The 14260-nt window shown below is 42.8% G+C and overlaps 1 protein-coding gene and 2 long non-coding RNA genes across 5 annotated transcripts in view; 2 read left to right on the forward strand and 1 right to left on the reverse strand.

The window, feature by feature from the left end:
- Positions 1-14260, forward strand: part of LOC310698664 — a 207943-nt gene that overhangs the window by 180778 nt on the left and 12905 nt on the right. The gene's annotated exons all lie outside the window — the stretch shown is intronic.
- Positions 1-14260, forward strand: part of TMEM268 (transmembrane protein 268) — a 102399-nt gene that overhangs the window by 13884 nt on the left and 74255 nt on the right. For 2 of the 3 annotated variants that reach the window (XM_083486003.1, XM_083486002.1), the window contains 2 exons: positions 1232-1417; positions 2998-6904. In XM_083486003.1, coding sequence (XP_083342129.1) covers positions 1232-1417; positions 2998-3177 — 366 coding nt within the window. In that variant the 3' untranslated portion in view covers positions 3178-6904. Of the gene's footprint in view, positions 1-1231; positions 1418-2997; positions 6905-14260 lie in introns of those variants that run through there. The other variant, XR_014521620.1, reaches the window with a different exon arrangement.
- On the reverse strand, positions 5287-11861 carry LOC310698636. The gene is made up of 3 exons (XR_014521630.1): positions 11706-11861; positions 6489-6581; positions 5287-5627 (listed from the first exon to the last, which is right to left on the reverse strand). It is a non-coding gene; the product is annotated as an uncharacterized lncRNA (long non-coding RNA).

The following is a 14260-nucleotide window of genomic DNA, read 5'->3' on the forward strand; positions in this document are numbered from 1 at the left end:
ATATTGCTTCCTCTTCAATTCATTTATGTCCAAATAATTTCCTGACAGATTGTGCTCAAGATCAGTTCAGCTGCCCCCAATGATGATCCCCAAGTCATTTCTTTATAAAGTAATCTCACAGCAGTTTATTTTCCCAAGTTAACATTCAACCCAGTCACCTTGATCACCATCCTTCTCCCATTCAATTCCCCCAAGTTCATTACTCACTTAGAACCACTAGAGGCACTTCAACAAAGATTCAAGGTTGTATCCGATGTTAGTCCTGCACAGGGTAGACCCATTCATAGGTGCCGAGTTCTGCCCAACATTGGGGGGGGGGGCTTGTTGCATGTGTGTGAGGCCACATGTGATGTCACACACATCAGGAGGAGGCCTCAAGATGGGGGGGCTGCCATGTTCCCACATACTTTGGGGTGGGGGCTGAGCTGCCCTCAGCCCCACAGAGTTGGTGCCTATGGACCCATTGAAATTGTTGGACATGACTTAGTTCTCTTAATTTTTATGTGTCTACTCTGAGTGGAACTTAGTTAGAGACAACCCTCAGAACCCATGCCATCATCCTTAACAACACTCATATTCATTTGTGTCATTATGGCCATATTCATGCCATCCATTTAAAGCACTATGATACCACCTTAAGTGGTCATAGCTTCCCCAGATACTTCTGGGAGCTGTAGTTTGCTAAGAGTTGTTAATTTATCTCTTCCAGAGCTACAATTCTCAGAATGGTTTAACAATCAATCCCTCCTCACAGGTAACTCCTGAATATTGTAGCTTTGTGAAGCACCTTTGACAAATTAGAGCTCCAATAATCCTTTATGGGAAGCCTCAACTGTTGAAAGTAGTAGCATAGTGCTTTATGGATGGTATGAATGTGGCCTATGTTGCTATTGAATTGTATCCAACAAATTCCTAGTGAAAGCCGAATGGTTTCTGCTCACACAACAGAACTTCTGTTCCCTCTCCTGTCTCTGCATGCCCTCAGTGGTACCTGGACCTTCAGAGCAATTTTGTATATCAGGACTCACATGGAGAGAGGAGACAGGAGAGGAAGGGGAAATTCCATTGTGAGAATGGAAGATAAAACCATAGAACTGTAGAGTTGGAAGGGACCCAAAGGGATTCAGTTGATCATTGTTACTGTTAGTTGATTGCTGCAGAATGTGCTTTTCTGGGTGATGCAGAATAATATCGCTGTCCTGCAAATCTGCTCCTCCCGGCTCCTTTTTAGTCTGCTCTGAAGCACAACCTGAAAGAACTCTGCATTGTAATAGAGACTCCCATCATTCCAAGTCAGGAAAAAGGCCTGGGAATTTCTTCCGAAGATTCTGAACTGCTGCCTGAGAGAAAGGACAGCAACCAAAGTGCCATGGCATACCGAGAGTTCCTCCAGCTTGTCCCAGATGGAGCCCCTGAGGTAAGAATTCATTGAAGGAGTCTGTTAAAAGGTTTGTTGTTGAGGGAGAACTGAAGTGGATCTTCACCAGCCTCTGTACTCAGCCAGCCCATACCTGCCTGATTTCTTACTTATAAACTGTCCAGAAGGTGGCACTGCCTGTTAGTTTCTTTCTCCTCCTTTGTCTCAAGGTTGACCTTCTAGACCTCAGCAGGGGAGGAGGCAAAACTAGAACTAGTGCCTCTATAAGTCATTGGCTAGAGCACCACCTACTTTTGTATTCTATACCTTTTGTCCTACTAGTCCCACGGGGGGCACCAGGCACTACTGCTCACTTATAAATGTTTAAGAAATATTTAAAATAAAATGTAGTGCCAATGATATATTATTATGCCTTTTAAATGATGTAGATAAGCAAGGGACATTCAAGGAATATTTGAATTCTTAAAGGAATTTTTAAATATATATATATTTTTAAGTCAGGAACTTTTCAAGAAACTTTTAGGACACACCTTTTGGTTATTTTAAGTTGTTTTAGACTTTGTGTTTCAAAGTTGTAACCCACCCTTGGACCTCACAGTGAAGAGCAGGTAATAATAACAGTAACAACTAGGTTACTGTATATATTAACATTAGCAAGAGTAATGCACATGAAAGTTTGGAAAGGTAGACGTAAACCTAATAATAATTAATGATGTAAATGATGGGAGATGCTGTAAATTTTTAAGTTGACAATAATGTTAAATGAAATGGGATTAAAAAGCTGTTGGAGGCTAGTTGTGCAATATAGAAGCAAAGAGCTCAGAATATCTGGGTTTGGAGAAGGGAAAGGGCCACAGGTGAGTGGTAGAGCACCTGCTTTGTGTATGGAAGGTCTCAGGTTCAACCACTAGCAGTGGGAAAGACTCCAGTCTGAAATTTTGGGGAGAGGTGGTTTATTATGACATAAGCCAGGGTTGGGGATAGGCCAATCTTGGCCTGTGAGGCCATTATTTCAGAAACTATGCCCATTGTTGCTATTCCAATGGTGGGAGAGGTATGATTCTGAATTGGCTGCATGCATCAGTTACTCTATTGGGGACTGGCACACATAGCCGAAGCAGCAGGGTTTAATCTCCGCTCACCAGCTGATGAGTAGGAATTAAATTCTGCATCATTGGGCTGTTCATGCCTCTTCCCCTACTGGAAACAGCCATGAGCAGTCAAAGCTCAATGTTGGGCTGTTTGAAAGCCCTTTTGCAAAGAGCCCTGTGCTGTTCAAAGAGCTACAAAGTTCTGGTTGCAAAAGAGCTTTCAAACAATTCCACACTGAGTTCCTATAGTCAGGGCTTGAGAGTTCAGTATAACCTGGTACCATATTGACTTCAGATGACTGACAGGTAGATGGCCTCTGGGTTGGGGAGATAAGGATTTGGCTTGCTGGTCAGAAAATGTTCTCCACTTCTAGCACAAACTTTCAGGGACAGCACATGAAGTGCTATTTGAGCTACAGATTGGTGTAGGCATCACTGGGCTAGATGGACCACTGGTCTGACTTGGTATAACAGCTGTATCCTATGTTCTTACATCATCAATAAACGTTGATGCTTGATTGATTTTAGGTGATGGCCCATCAGCTATTGGCAATCTTCAGTGGCTGCTACATCAGACTTCTGGTCAGTGGTCAGCTCACAGAGGTCGCTGCAAGACGACATGTATCACTCAACCACACCCCATGCCTGTGCCAATTCGTCGAGACTACAGTGCTGGCAAAGAGATCCTCTTGGTTCAAGCTGAGGTGACCAGTGGTGGATGAAGTGGCCCTTTGCATTAGGCACAGTATTAACCAGAATGGAGACCTAGAACTTGCAAACTGGGGGAAACATTTCACGTGGTTTTCTGAATTGGCCACAGTGACACACACCTTAGTCATGCACTATTTGCATTGCTGTAACATGCTCTACATAGGATTGCCTTTGAAAAGTGCTCAGAAACTTCAGCTGGCTCAAAGAGCTGCCAGGTTGCTGTCCCAGGCTGGTTATATGACCTATATGGATTAGGTCCAAGCTATCTGAAATACTACATTCCCTCATAAGAACCTGCCCAGGTTTTGAGAGCTTCAAGGGAGATCTTTCTCTTGGTCCCACCATCCTGACAGGCATACTTGGTGGCGATGTAGGAGAGGACCTTCTCGGTAGCTGCTGCCAGACTCTGAAACTCCCTCTCCAGAGAAGCCAGGCTGGCTCCCTCCTTGTGGTGTTTCTGCTGACAGGTAAAGTCTTGTTCCAATAGGCTTTGGGGAGCTGACTGCTTTTAATGAAAGGGCTGGTGCTGTGCTGTTTTTCATTCTAGCTATTTTTTATTGTAAAGGTAAAGGTAAAGGTAAAGGGAACCCTGACCGTTAGGTCCAGTTGCGGACGACTCTGGGGTTGCGTGCTTATCTTGCTCTATAGGCTGAGGGAGCCGGCATTTGTCCACAGACAGCTTCCAGGTCATGTGGCCAGCATGACTAAGCCACTTCTGGTGAACCAGAGCAGTGCAGGGAAACACCGTTTACCTTCCCGCCGGAGCGGTACCTCTACTTACCTCTACTTACCTCTACTTACACTGGTGTGCTTTCGAACTGCTAGGTTGGCAGGAGCTGGGACCAAACAATGGGAGCTCACCCCGTCGCAGGGATTTGAACTGCTGACCTTCTGATCGGCAAGCCCTAGGCTCTGTGGTTTAGACCATATAGTTTTAATTATATTTTATTTTATAAAATGTAATTTTAATGATTAGTTTATCTGTGATTTTAGCTGTGCTTATTTTTTATCAGTAAGCCTCCTTGAGTACCTTTAGGCAAAGAGGTGGGGTACAAATATAAAAGTAGCCACCACCATTGTTCTCCATATGCAACAGGTGTCCAGCAGTAATTTTCTGGATGCATTTTTGTCATCTCCGTTAAGGAACTACTGTGAAATGAAATGAGATCAGTGGCCTGCCTAGCACAGTACTGGCAAAATTTCTCCAACCTCCTGTGCAGACATCCAACAAGCCATGTCAATAAGAGATGATCACAAATTGCTTGTGCGATTTTGCAATATTTTGCTTTCCATGGCTCCTGTTGGGTAACAATAGTGAAAGATGAGAGATCCTCCCCCCCCCCCACACACACATAGCGGCATAGCTCCCAAGAGAGGCAAAAGCAGGATAAAGGGACAATAATATTTTTACCCTCCCTCCTTTGCTCTTTCTGTGTGAGATAGTTGCTTGGGATCCCCACCTACCCACAACACACACCTCACAGTTTCCTCTCCTTGGAGACAGGGGTGAAATCTACTGCTGGTGATTTTTATGACTGGCTAAGCAGAGAAGATAGACAGAAGTCTCTAAGTCATTGGAAATGCAGTGATGTTATTGTGTGCAACAGAAAGAAGACTGCACCATAGCCTGGGAAGATCTTTTGGGTTCAGAACCTTGGCAGGGCTATGCCCTACTTTGCCCATAAGAGTAGCCTCCCTGGTTTCAGCATTATTTCACTTTCCTGGGCCCCTTTTGACAATATAGGGCAAGATATTTCCCATGGGGCATTCCGTTGCGTTTTGGTTTTTTCACTTGCAAAGACCCTGACTCTTGAGATTCTTCAAGCAGAAATATCAGGGGGTCATGAAGCCATGACTGTCATTCCTGGAAGCATGAGCTCTTATCCATGAGCTATCGGTATATCATAAACACTTCCCACACACAGAGTTGAAAGTGTGGGCTGAAGTGGACTTTATAGGTTTTCCAGACCACCCTGTGATATTTGCTGTAATAGTCATCCTGTACACTTGTCATGCAAAGTAATGCAGGCTATTTCCCTGTAGTATAATTGTGCTTTTGCAATGCAACTCATAATTTTCGATGGGGAAAATAAAAAACCAACAATATAACAATATAACATAGTTTTAATTAGTACAATTTCCTTTTCATTTCACTTCCAATTAAATCATTTTATAACTATCTATGGGCATCACAGGCCGAGGGTTTTCAGACACATTCATCTCCGCTGAAAGAGGAGTTTGTGAATCTGTCTTCATTATGGCCTGTGATGATGCAAAAGGGTGTGGACTTGCTGACATCATAGTTGCTTGAGGGGAAGCAGTGCTTGTCCCAGGGAAGACGCTCCTTGTAGGCTTTTAGCGTCATCTTCTAATAGGCTGACTTTGGACAGGAAGGGTACATGTTGCTGCTGGCTCAGCTCTTCCAGATGAGGCGTGTCATGTAGTTACTTGTACAAAGGGAGGGAAAATTAGAAGCAATTAGTAGCCAGTTTGTGCTGAATTTGGGATTCAGCTGAATCCCATGGTTCAGCTGCCTTGGAAGCCTCCCCCACTTTGTTCAAGTATTATGAACTATGGAGGGGGGGGCATTCTCCCTATCCACTTTCTCCACATAATCTCATACACTTCTAATACTCTCCTCCTCTTTTCACCTTTTTTTCTAAATGGAAAAAATACAAAAACATTGCAAACTTCCTTCTCACTGGGAGAACCTCCAGCCTGGGGCCAAATGCAGACCTCCAGGCCTCTCTAGCTGGCCCTTGCAACTCTTCTCAGGCAGCACCCCCTCCCCCAGTTCCTCCCCTCACCTGCTTTGCACTGTCCCTGGGGATTTTCACTGGCTGGGATACAGTCACTGAACTCTGATATCACCTCTTGCTCTCCTGGAGCAACAGTTTTCCGGAAGCGAATGTGGCCCTCAGCCTGAAATTGATTGCCCACCTCTGCTCTAGCCCTTTGTTTTCTTGGGGTGGGGTGGGGTGGGGGGTGGTTTTCCCTTTTATGCACATTTTCCACCTCTGCTACACATCTTTTCTAAGAGTCCCTTTGGAGAATCACTATTTTTGTCATGCTTCCCGAAAGCATCTGATCGGCTTCTGCTTTGGAATCATGCTTCTGGACCAGAAGGGCCTTTGGTCTGGTCCAGTAGGGTTCTTCTTAACCAGATGCCCACAGCTGCAGGGATTGGAAACTTATGGCCCTCCAGATGTTAAGATTCCAACCCCCACCAGCTCCTGCCAATGACCAAGGGTTATGAACAACACCTGGTTCCCCATCTCTGCCACAGAGAGTCTCCAGTTCCCCCTTACCTGGTTTCTCATTTGGCTCCTGCTGTCGCTCCTCTTTGCTTTGACAGCAGCAGCAGCAGCATGCCCTAATTTTAGCTGCCACATAGCCGCAGGCTGTTGACCATGGAAATAAAAGGAAAGTCAAATGGAAACCTCTGCATGCAGTCCACATAACTCAGCTTTCAATTTTTGAAAATGGGGGTTTGCAACAAGAGAAGAGTTGGGTGAAAAGAAGATGTAGAGAAGGGGCTGTTGTAGTGCTGGGATAACAATATATGCCCTCTAGTTTATCTTCTGCTTTGCAAAGTGCTCCTTGTGAACTATTTGTATGACATGATCGAGTGACTGTATTGATTACTGTGAATGGGCCCATTCGTAATGATTAAGATGTGACATAGCTTAACTCATGAGAATAAAATAAGCTTGACAACTCTTAATGGCTGGAATGTTCTATGTAGTCTTTGGAACGAATGTCACACCCATCAAAGTTTGGAGAAAGTGCTCAGCAAAATTTTTGATTTAAGCAGAGTCTGACAGCTGGAGGGTTTGTTTTGTTTAAGATAGAATTAAGTAAAAGTGGGAGTGGGGCTGCTACTGTTGCTTCTTGGGAAGAAGATGCAGGATTGACAGTTGTGCTATTTGCTTTAGAACTCTGATTGCTTTCAATATTTTCAGCACGTTTATTTGTAGAGAACAAAATGTAACAACAAAATATGTACAAGAGGAAAAAATCACTATAAATTTCTTGCATACCAGTTCAACTTGAGGAAACAGTCTCTGTAAACTGATGCACTCTGTATAGGACTTCCTACTGCCAAAAAAACCCTTGTATGACTCAGTCTTTCCACATCTCTTGTTTTTATTAGCAATATGTTCCTGGTCAGCCACATCTAGATAGCTTACAAAGCCAGGCTTCCGGTGCTAATCACCACGGTGAACAGCGGGTCCCAAGATAGCGGACACCGGCCATGCAGCCAATTAAGGATAATGTGAGAGTAATTGTCCTTGCAAGCCGGGGGTTGGGGGGGGAGCTTTCACTCGCAGTTCATCTGATACCTGCTTCTCACTCCAATGGAATGTGGGGGGCAGGGACACTGAGTGTATAGCACTGCATGTATCGGAAACTCTGCAACACAGCCACCATGAGCTGAAGCCCCCTGTTTTTTAAGATGTATCAGAATTTGGACTTAAGAAACAAGCATGTTCCGAATGAAGGAGACAAGATAACCTGCTAAATGAACCAGCCACTGAGTGCAAAGGTCTCAATCTGGAGAAGATTTTCATCATTATTGGATTGGTATGTTGGTAGAGAGGAGCCTTTGTTCTCTCTTTATATATTCAATATGCCATTTTATGTTTTGGCAACTCTTCACCAAAGAAAAATTAGCTACTTATGGAATGTCATTAATAATAAATTGCAAATATTAATGGAATGCAAGAGGGAATTAACAAGAACTTTATAATGCTTATGGATTAATTCAAAGAACAGAACTATGTGGAAACCTTGGGATGTTTGGCGGCAATAGTCCACCAAACTCTAAGGAGGACTCTAACTTTGATTTATTATGGTGTTGGCGAGATATCAGCTTGTGATCAGGCGGGAAAGAAATCAAAGAAAATGCCTGGAGTAATGGCCAGACACCAGACCTCTTTTGGTTTTGAGAAACGCAAGATGGCGAGAGGCCTTTACACAGCAAAAATCAGTCCTTGGAGTGGGGGTGTGTGGCAAGACTTAAACTCCTCTTGCAAAATAAAGGCTATGGAATAAATACGAACGAAAGTCATCACATCAGTGTTTGTTAAAACAAAGGATCAACATTGGAATTGTATTGTTTGGATTAAATAAGAGGATTGGAGTAGGCACAAGGAATAACAGCATCTGCCAAAAATCAGAACATGGGAAGTCATCCAAAATGTTTAATTTGGAATCGGATAATTGGCTCTTTTAATTGTATTATGATTTGGTATTGTATTAATGTGGTTTATATTGGATTCTTATTAATGAAAAATTAATAAACATTAGATAGTTTACAAGGCCACACCTAAATAACACTTGCGGTTGTGATGATCGGATGCTCCATCATTCCACTTCCTTAGGGTTCAGTGAGTTCACTCTGCTCAGCATTCCAGGCTTGCTGAAATCATTTTTAACAGTGGTTGGTGGGGCTGTAGAGACAAGGCAGCACTATTCGCCTGGCTGCCCAACAGCAAGTGTCACTTCCAGTTACTGAGAGGTAGAGGGAGTGAGGTGCGGGGAGCTCAGCAACGCGCAAGCATGACAGCACCCCCAGTTCAATGCTCTTGACTCTCATCCCACTAGGTAACCAGCAGCAACACCTGGCATTGGAAAGTCAGGCACCCTGATTGTGCCACCTGCTCCTACCTTTAAACAAATAATAATTCCAGAATTGGAGCGTATGCATTCTGCAGCAATTTTCACTTCACACGCTCTACACATAAATGCTGCAAATGAGCAAAGACATGGCTGCAGGTACAAAGTCCTATGAGGAATTGTTGAAAGAGTTGAGTAGGTTTATCATGGAGAAGAGACAGTTAAGAGGAAACATGGGGAGAGCTATCTTCAAATATCTAAAGGACTGGTCAGTCACACAAAAGGTGGAGCAGGTTGGGGTCACATCCGCACCATACACTTAAACTGCTCTTAGACCACTTCAGTAGGCATGGTTTTCCACAAAGAATCCTGGGAACTGTAGTTTGTTAAGGGTCTCCTAACAATGCCCAGAATGTTTAACAAACTATAGTCCCCAGAATTATTTGGGTGGGGGGAGTCATGGCTATTAATGTAGTATTAGGAGTATATGAGAGGAATGTATGCATTAGGCAAAACTGCGTATAAGCATGTGTGTATTCACACCCCAAATGGTGATTTTTTTAATGCTCAAATGGTGATGAATTTGAACATGGATTTAAATAATGGAATCATTGAGGTGGAAGGGACCACAAGGGCCATCTAGTCTAACCCACTGCAATGCAGGAATCTTATGCCCAATATGGGGCTTGAACCCATGGCCGTGAGATTTAAGAGTGTCATGTGCTACCAACTGAGCTACGCCTGTGGCAAACTGATGTGGAAATGTGGAGAACTCAACTTACGATTTGAAAAAATGAGGAACTGAGAGAAATGGACAATAACAGATTTCCCCACCCCTAATGACAGGACACATGCCTTGCTTACAACAGATGCCCCCTTCTATCCCTGCCATCTTCAGCTAAAACATAGATGAGGTAGAAAATAAAAAGAAAGACCTCTCTCTGCCTGAGATCTGGGAGAACCATTGTCAGTAGGGGTAGATAATTGGCTTTCAGCTGGATTTCCAAGATTTCCAAGGTTATAGCCTGATCTAAGCGTCTCTCAGCAGCACCACAACCACCATTCAAATGCATAGTGAAGAAAAAGAAAAAGGGAAAGGGAAGAGCTCTATTGATCAATATTAGATTTCAAACCATTTTGTTAATAAGTGTGGTAATGGGCCTAAGAAACAGGGGAGGGGGGGAGTCAGAGGGATCTTTGCACCATGGCCCTGGATATGCTTAAGATGGCCCTGCCTAGCAGTTGGTATTAGAGCAGAGCCTGGCATTATACCTGTACAATTTTGTATTTTTATGGTTTTACTTATGTACCATTTTAATCTTTTTAATATTGAAAGCTTTAGAATTCCTAAAAAAATAAATAAAAAAATTATGCAACAGCTACAATCACATAAGGCGACTACCCGGGTAGCAAATTGTGAACAACAAATTTTAGCTTTTGATATAATTCTCCAGCTTCTTAAAAAGTGGACCCTAGATTAGACCCAAATATATAGAGAGAGAAAGTTTGAGGGGATTTCCATTCCCTACAAGCTCTACAGGCAAATCCAGAAATCATTGTTCTCTCCAGTTACATTTTCTTAAATCAACATATGTAATGGAGAATTATATAACAGTTCATTTAGCAAAGTATTTCTGGCTTTGCATTTCAAGACTGTGTCTTCACAATATTTAGAGGGACTATAGCAAAATATGTATGGAAGTGAGAGCTGGACCATAAAGAAGACTGATCACCAAAGAATTGATGCTTTTGAATTATGGTGCTGGAGGAGACTCTTGAGAGTCCCATGGACTGCAAGAAGATCACACCTCTCCATTCTTAAGGAAATCAGCCCTGAGTGCTCACGGGAAAGACTGATCCTGAAGCTGAGGCTCCAATACTTTGGCCACCTCATGAGAAGAGAAGACTCCTTGGAAAAGACCCTGATGTTGGGAAAGATGGAGGGCACAAGGAGAAGGGGGTGACAGAGGACAAGATGGTTGGACAGTGTTCTTGAAGCTATGAACAAGAGTTTGACCAAACTGCGGGAGGCAGTGGAAGACAGGAGTGTCTGGTATGTTCTGGTCCATGGGGTCACAAAGAGTAGGACACGACTAAACGAGTGAACAACAACAAATAGCAAAATACTGGTAGTACAGTGTTTTACATATGTGATGCTGCAGCAGTACAATATCTTTATCATTATTTACTGTACTGCTCTTTGTATTCTGAACCAAAGGCAACATCTCTTCTGAATTTTTTATGTAAGATACCTGATGGTGACGATCAAGTGAAAATCATATATTTGCTATCTGATTCTGACAAATTTCTGAATGGATGGTTTAATAGGTGGTCTAATGTATCAGGTTTTTAACCTTTGGTGTTTCATTTTATTTTACCTTTTTATTTTATTTTTTGTATATTTTAATGTAAATATATATTTTGGTCAATGCTGGTTTTTTAAAAAATATTGCATGAGTGTATATATTTTTTCTATGGTTGATTTGACCATGATGTTTGAACCAACAACAATAAGCAATAAACCAGGAAAAAAATGAAGTAGGTCCTCAGAAACATGTTGCGTTGAAGGCAGTAGACTACAGAACCTAAGGAAGGATATAAGTTCCTCCCAGAGTGCTCCTGAAATACTTCAGTCTGGAAGTAGTTCAAGGAACTGGCCACTGGTTTTTAGTTTGGATTAAAACTCTTCACTCTGACAGAGAACTGGTGCCTTAAAGCAGCTGTGTGACCCAGCAAACACACATCCCACCCTTCTCCCTTTGCCACGGGAAAGATTAAAAATAGATCTACGGGGACAAAAACCGCAGCTGAAACACCAGCTCCTCTTTCCCTTTGATCATGTACTGAAAAAGCTCTTTTGTAACCAAAAGTCATCTGGGCTTTAGATAAAGCTGTTCTTCACTTACCGTGAGCAATAACTCAGGCCATGTTTCCTGTGGGTGCAGATGGGTGCGCTCTCTCTCTCTCTCTCTCTCTCTCTCTCTCTGCAGTCAACAGGTTTACAGCAAGAAAGCTGTTGCCACTTATTTCCTCCTTCTGGTAACACATTACATCGGTTCCTCACCAGAGGGTGTTGCCCCAGTAACCTAGTCACATGTGGGTGACAGTTAGCAGGGTAGGTGTTTTGTGACTCATACAGTTGCTCTGTTTGCTTCACTTTAGGGTAAGGAGGAGAGGGGATCTGGTTTTGTCTGTGAAACTTTCCTGTGTGAGGGTTGAGGGAGTCAGCTGGTGGGGGACTTACCCAAAGAACCAGCATCTGTCATAGCACAATTGGTGGAAACACTTTAAAAATCCAATCTTACCTGTGCAACCTGTTTATTCAGTGCTAAGTCCTATTCCCCCCAGTGCAGAAATGTGTTAGGCAGCTGCAGCCTTTGACAGATTTCACACATGGTTTAAAGCTAGTTTGAGCTTCTCTCTCCTTTTGGGGACTTTATTTTATTATAATTTTTTTATTAAGAAATATATATATATATATATATATATATATATATATATATATATATACACACACACACACACACACACACACACACATATATATGTACATACATATACAGTGGTACCTCGGGTTACATACGCTTCAGGTTACTTATGCTTCAGGTTACACACTCCGCTAACCAAGAAATAGTGCTTCAGGTTAAGAACTTTGCTTCAGGATAAGAACAGAAATCGGGTTCCAGCGGCGCGGCGGCAGCAGGAGGCCCCATTCGCTAAAGTGGTGCTTCAGGTTAAGCACAGTTTTAGGTTGAGAACGGACCTCCGGAATGAATTAAGTACTTAACCCGAGGTACCACTGTATATAGAAACAAACAGGAAGCAATAGTACAAGGCTGAGTAAATCAAGAGAGGTAAGCACAGAAACCTGTCAAAATAAATGGTGCACAGTCAGTGCTAGCTAGTACTTGAGCTGTAGAAACAGCATCAAACTAAGGTCACCTGCAGCTTCATGTTCTTGGTGTTTTAAATGCACCTGTATCTATTTACAAAATCCACTGAGGACCATTAAAGAAGGTGGCTGCACAATGAAAGAAGGTGGATATACCTTCCCACATAGTATGTGTTTACCAGTGATTTGAACTGAAGGCTTTGATTAGTATTTCACTGCCAGTCTTCTATCCATTATCCTTTCTTCACCTAAAGTTGTATACAGCTGTGAACAACTTTTTAACATTTTCAACACCTCCTTCCTGTAGGTGATGAAATCTGTTCATTTAAAAACACACACCCTACCACTACCTGTATAGTCAATTCTCTGCTTGTGGTGAAACAGTAAAGTAAAGGACCCCTGGACGTTAAGTCCAGTCAAAGGCGACTATGGGGTTGTGGTGCTCATCTTCATCTTCAGGCCAAGGGAGCCAGCATCTGTCCACAGACAGCTTTCCAGGTCATGTGGCCAGCATGACTAAACCAATTCTGTTGCAACGGGACACTGTGACGGATGCCAGAGCGCACAGAAACGCTGTTTACTTCCCACCGCAGCGATACCTATTTACTCACACTGGCATGTTTTCAAATTGCTAGGTTGGCAGAAGCTGGGACAGAGCAATAGGAGCTCATCCCATCGCATGGATTCGAACTGCCAACCTTCCAATCGGCAAGCCCAAGAGGCTCAGTAGTATAGACCACAGTGCCACCCACGTCCCAGGGAAACAGATAAGATTAGTGGAAAACCACTTCATTTTCATCCTTTTCCTTCACTACAGCTGCCCTTAAACATTCTTTGTTGGAAACTTCTATCAGATTCATTCAGGCCAATACTGCATTCTTATTCTCTCCCTCTCTCACACACAATACTGCATTCTTATTCTCTCCCTCGCACACACCCCTTGAACTAACAAGGCTTTCCATCAATCTTGTTGGTTTCACTGGACAGCTGGTGAAGGTTGGTAGGGCAGGGTAGAAGCAGGACTGTGCACAGGCTCAGCCCGAATCCTGGACTGAATATGGCCAATAGGGGTCAACCTGAGATTCAGCCAGAGTGGGTTGAGGGAACCCAAGATCTTGCAAGGTCAGATCAGGTCCACCTGGAACCATAGGAGCCAACACTTAGGGGCTGAGGTCCCTTTGTCCCTCCCCAAAAGGTGATGGGCATTCCCATTCAAATGGTGTGTGTATGCTGCGTTTTGTGATCAATTATGTGGGGTGGGGCTTACCTGCCTCCCAATATTTTATTCAAGTTGGCACCCCTGCCTGGAACAATCCTTTTTTTTGTAAAGTTTTTTATTAAGTTTTAACAATGCACAGTATAAAAGAAAAAATACAAGGACAAAGACAAGAAAAATATAAAAACACAAAATACATACTACAAAATACAACAATACAAACATTAAGCACAAAAATACAAAAATACATACATTAAAAACTAATAATAAAAAGAAAAAGCACATATAGGAAAAACACAAAAATTCCCTCTTTCTTAATTTTATATCTTAAATTCACATATTTTCCTGACTTC

This window comes from Podarcis liolepis (genome assembly GCF_965112155.1).
Source record: "Podarcis liolepis genome assembly, chromosome: Z".
In the NCBI taxonomy this organism is placed as follows: Eukaryota; Metazoa; Chordata; class Lepidosauria; order Squamata; family Lacertidae; genus Podarcis; species Podarcis liolepis.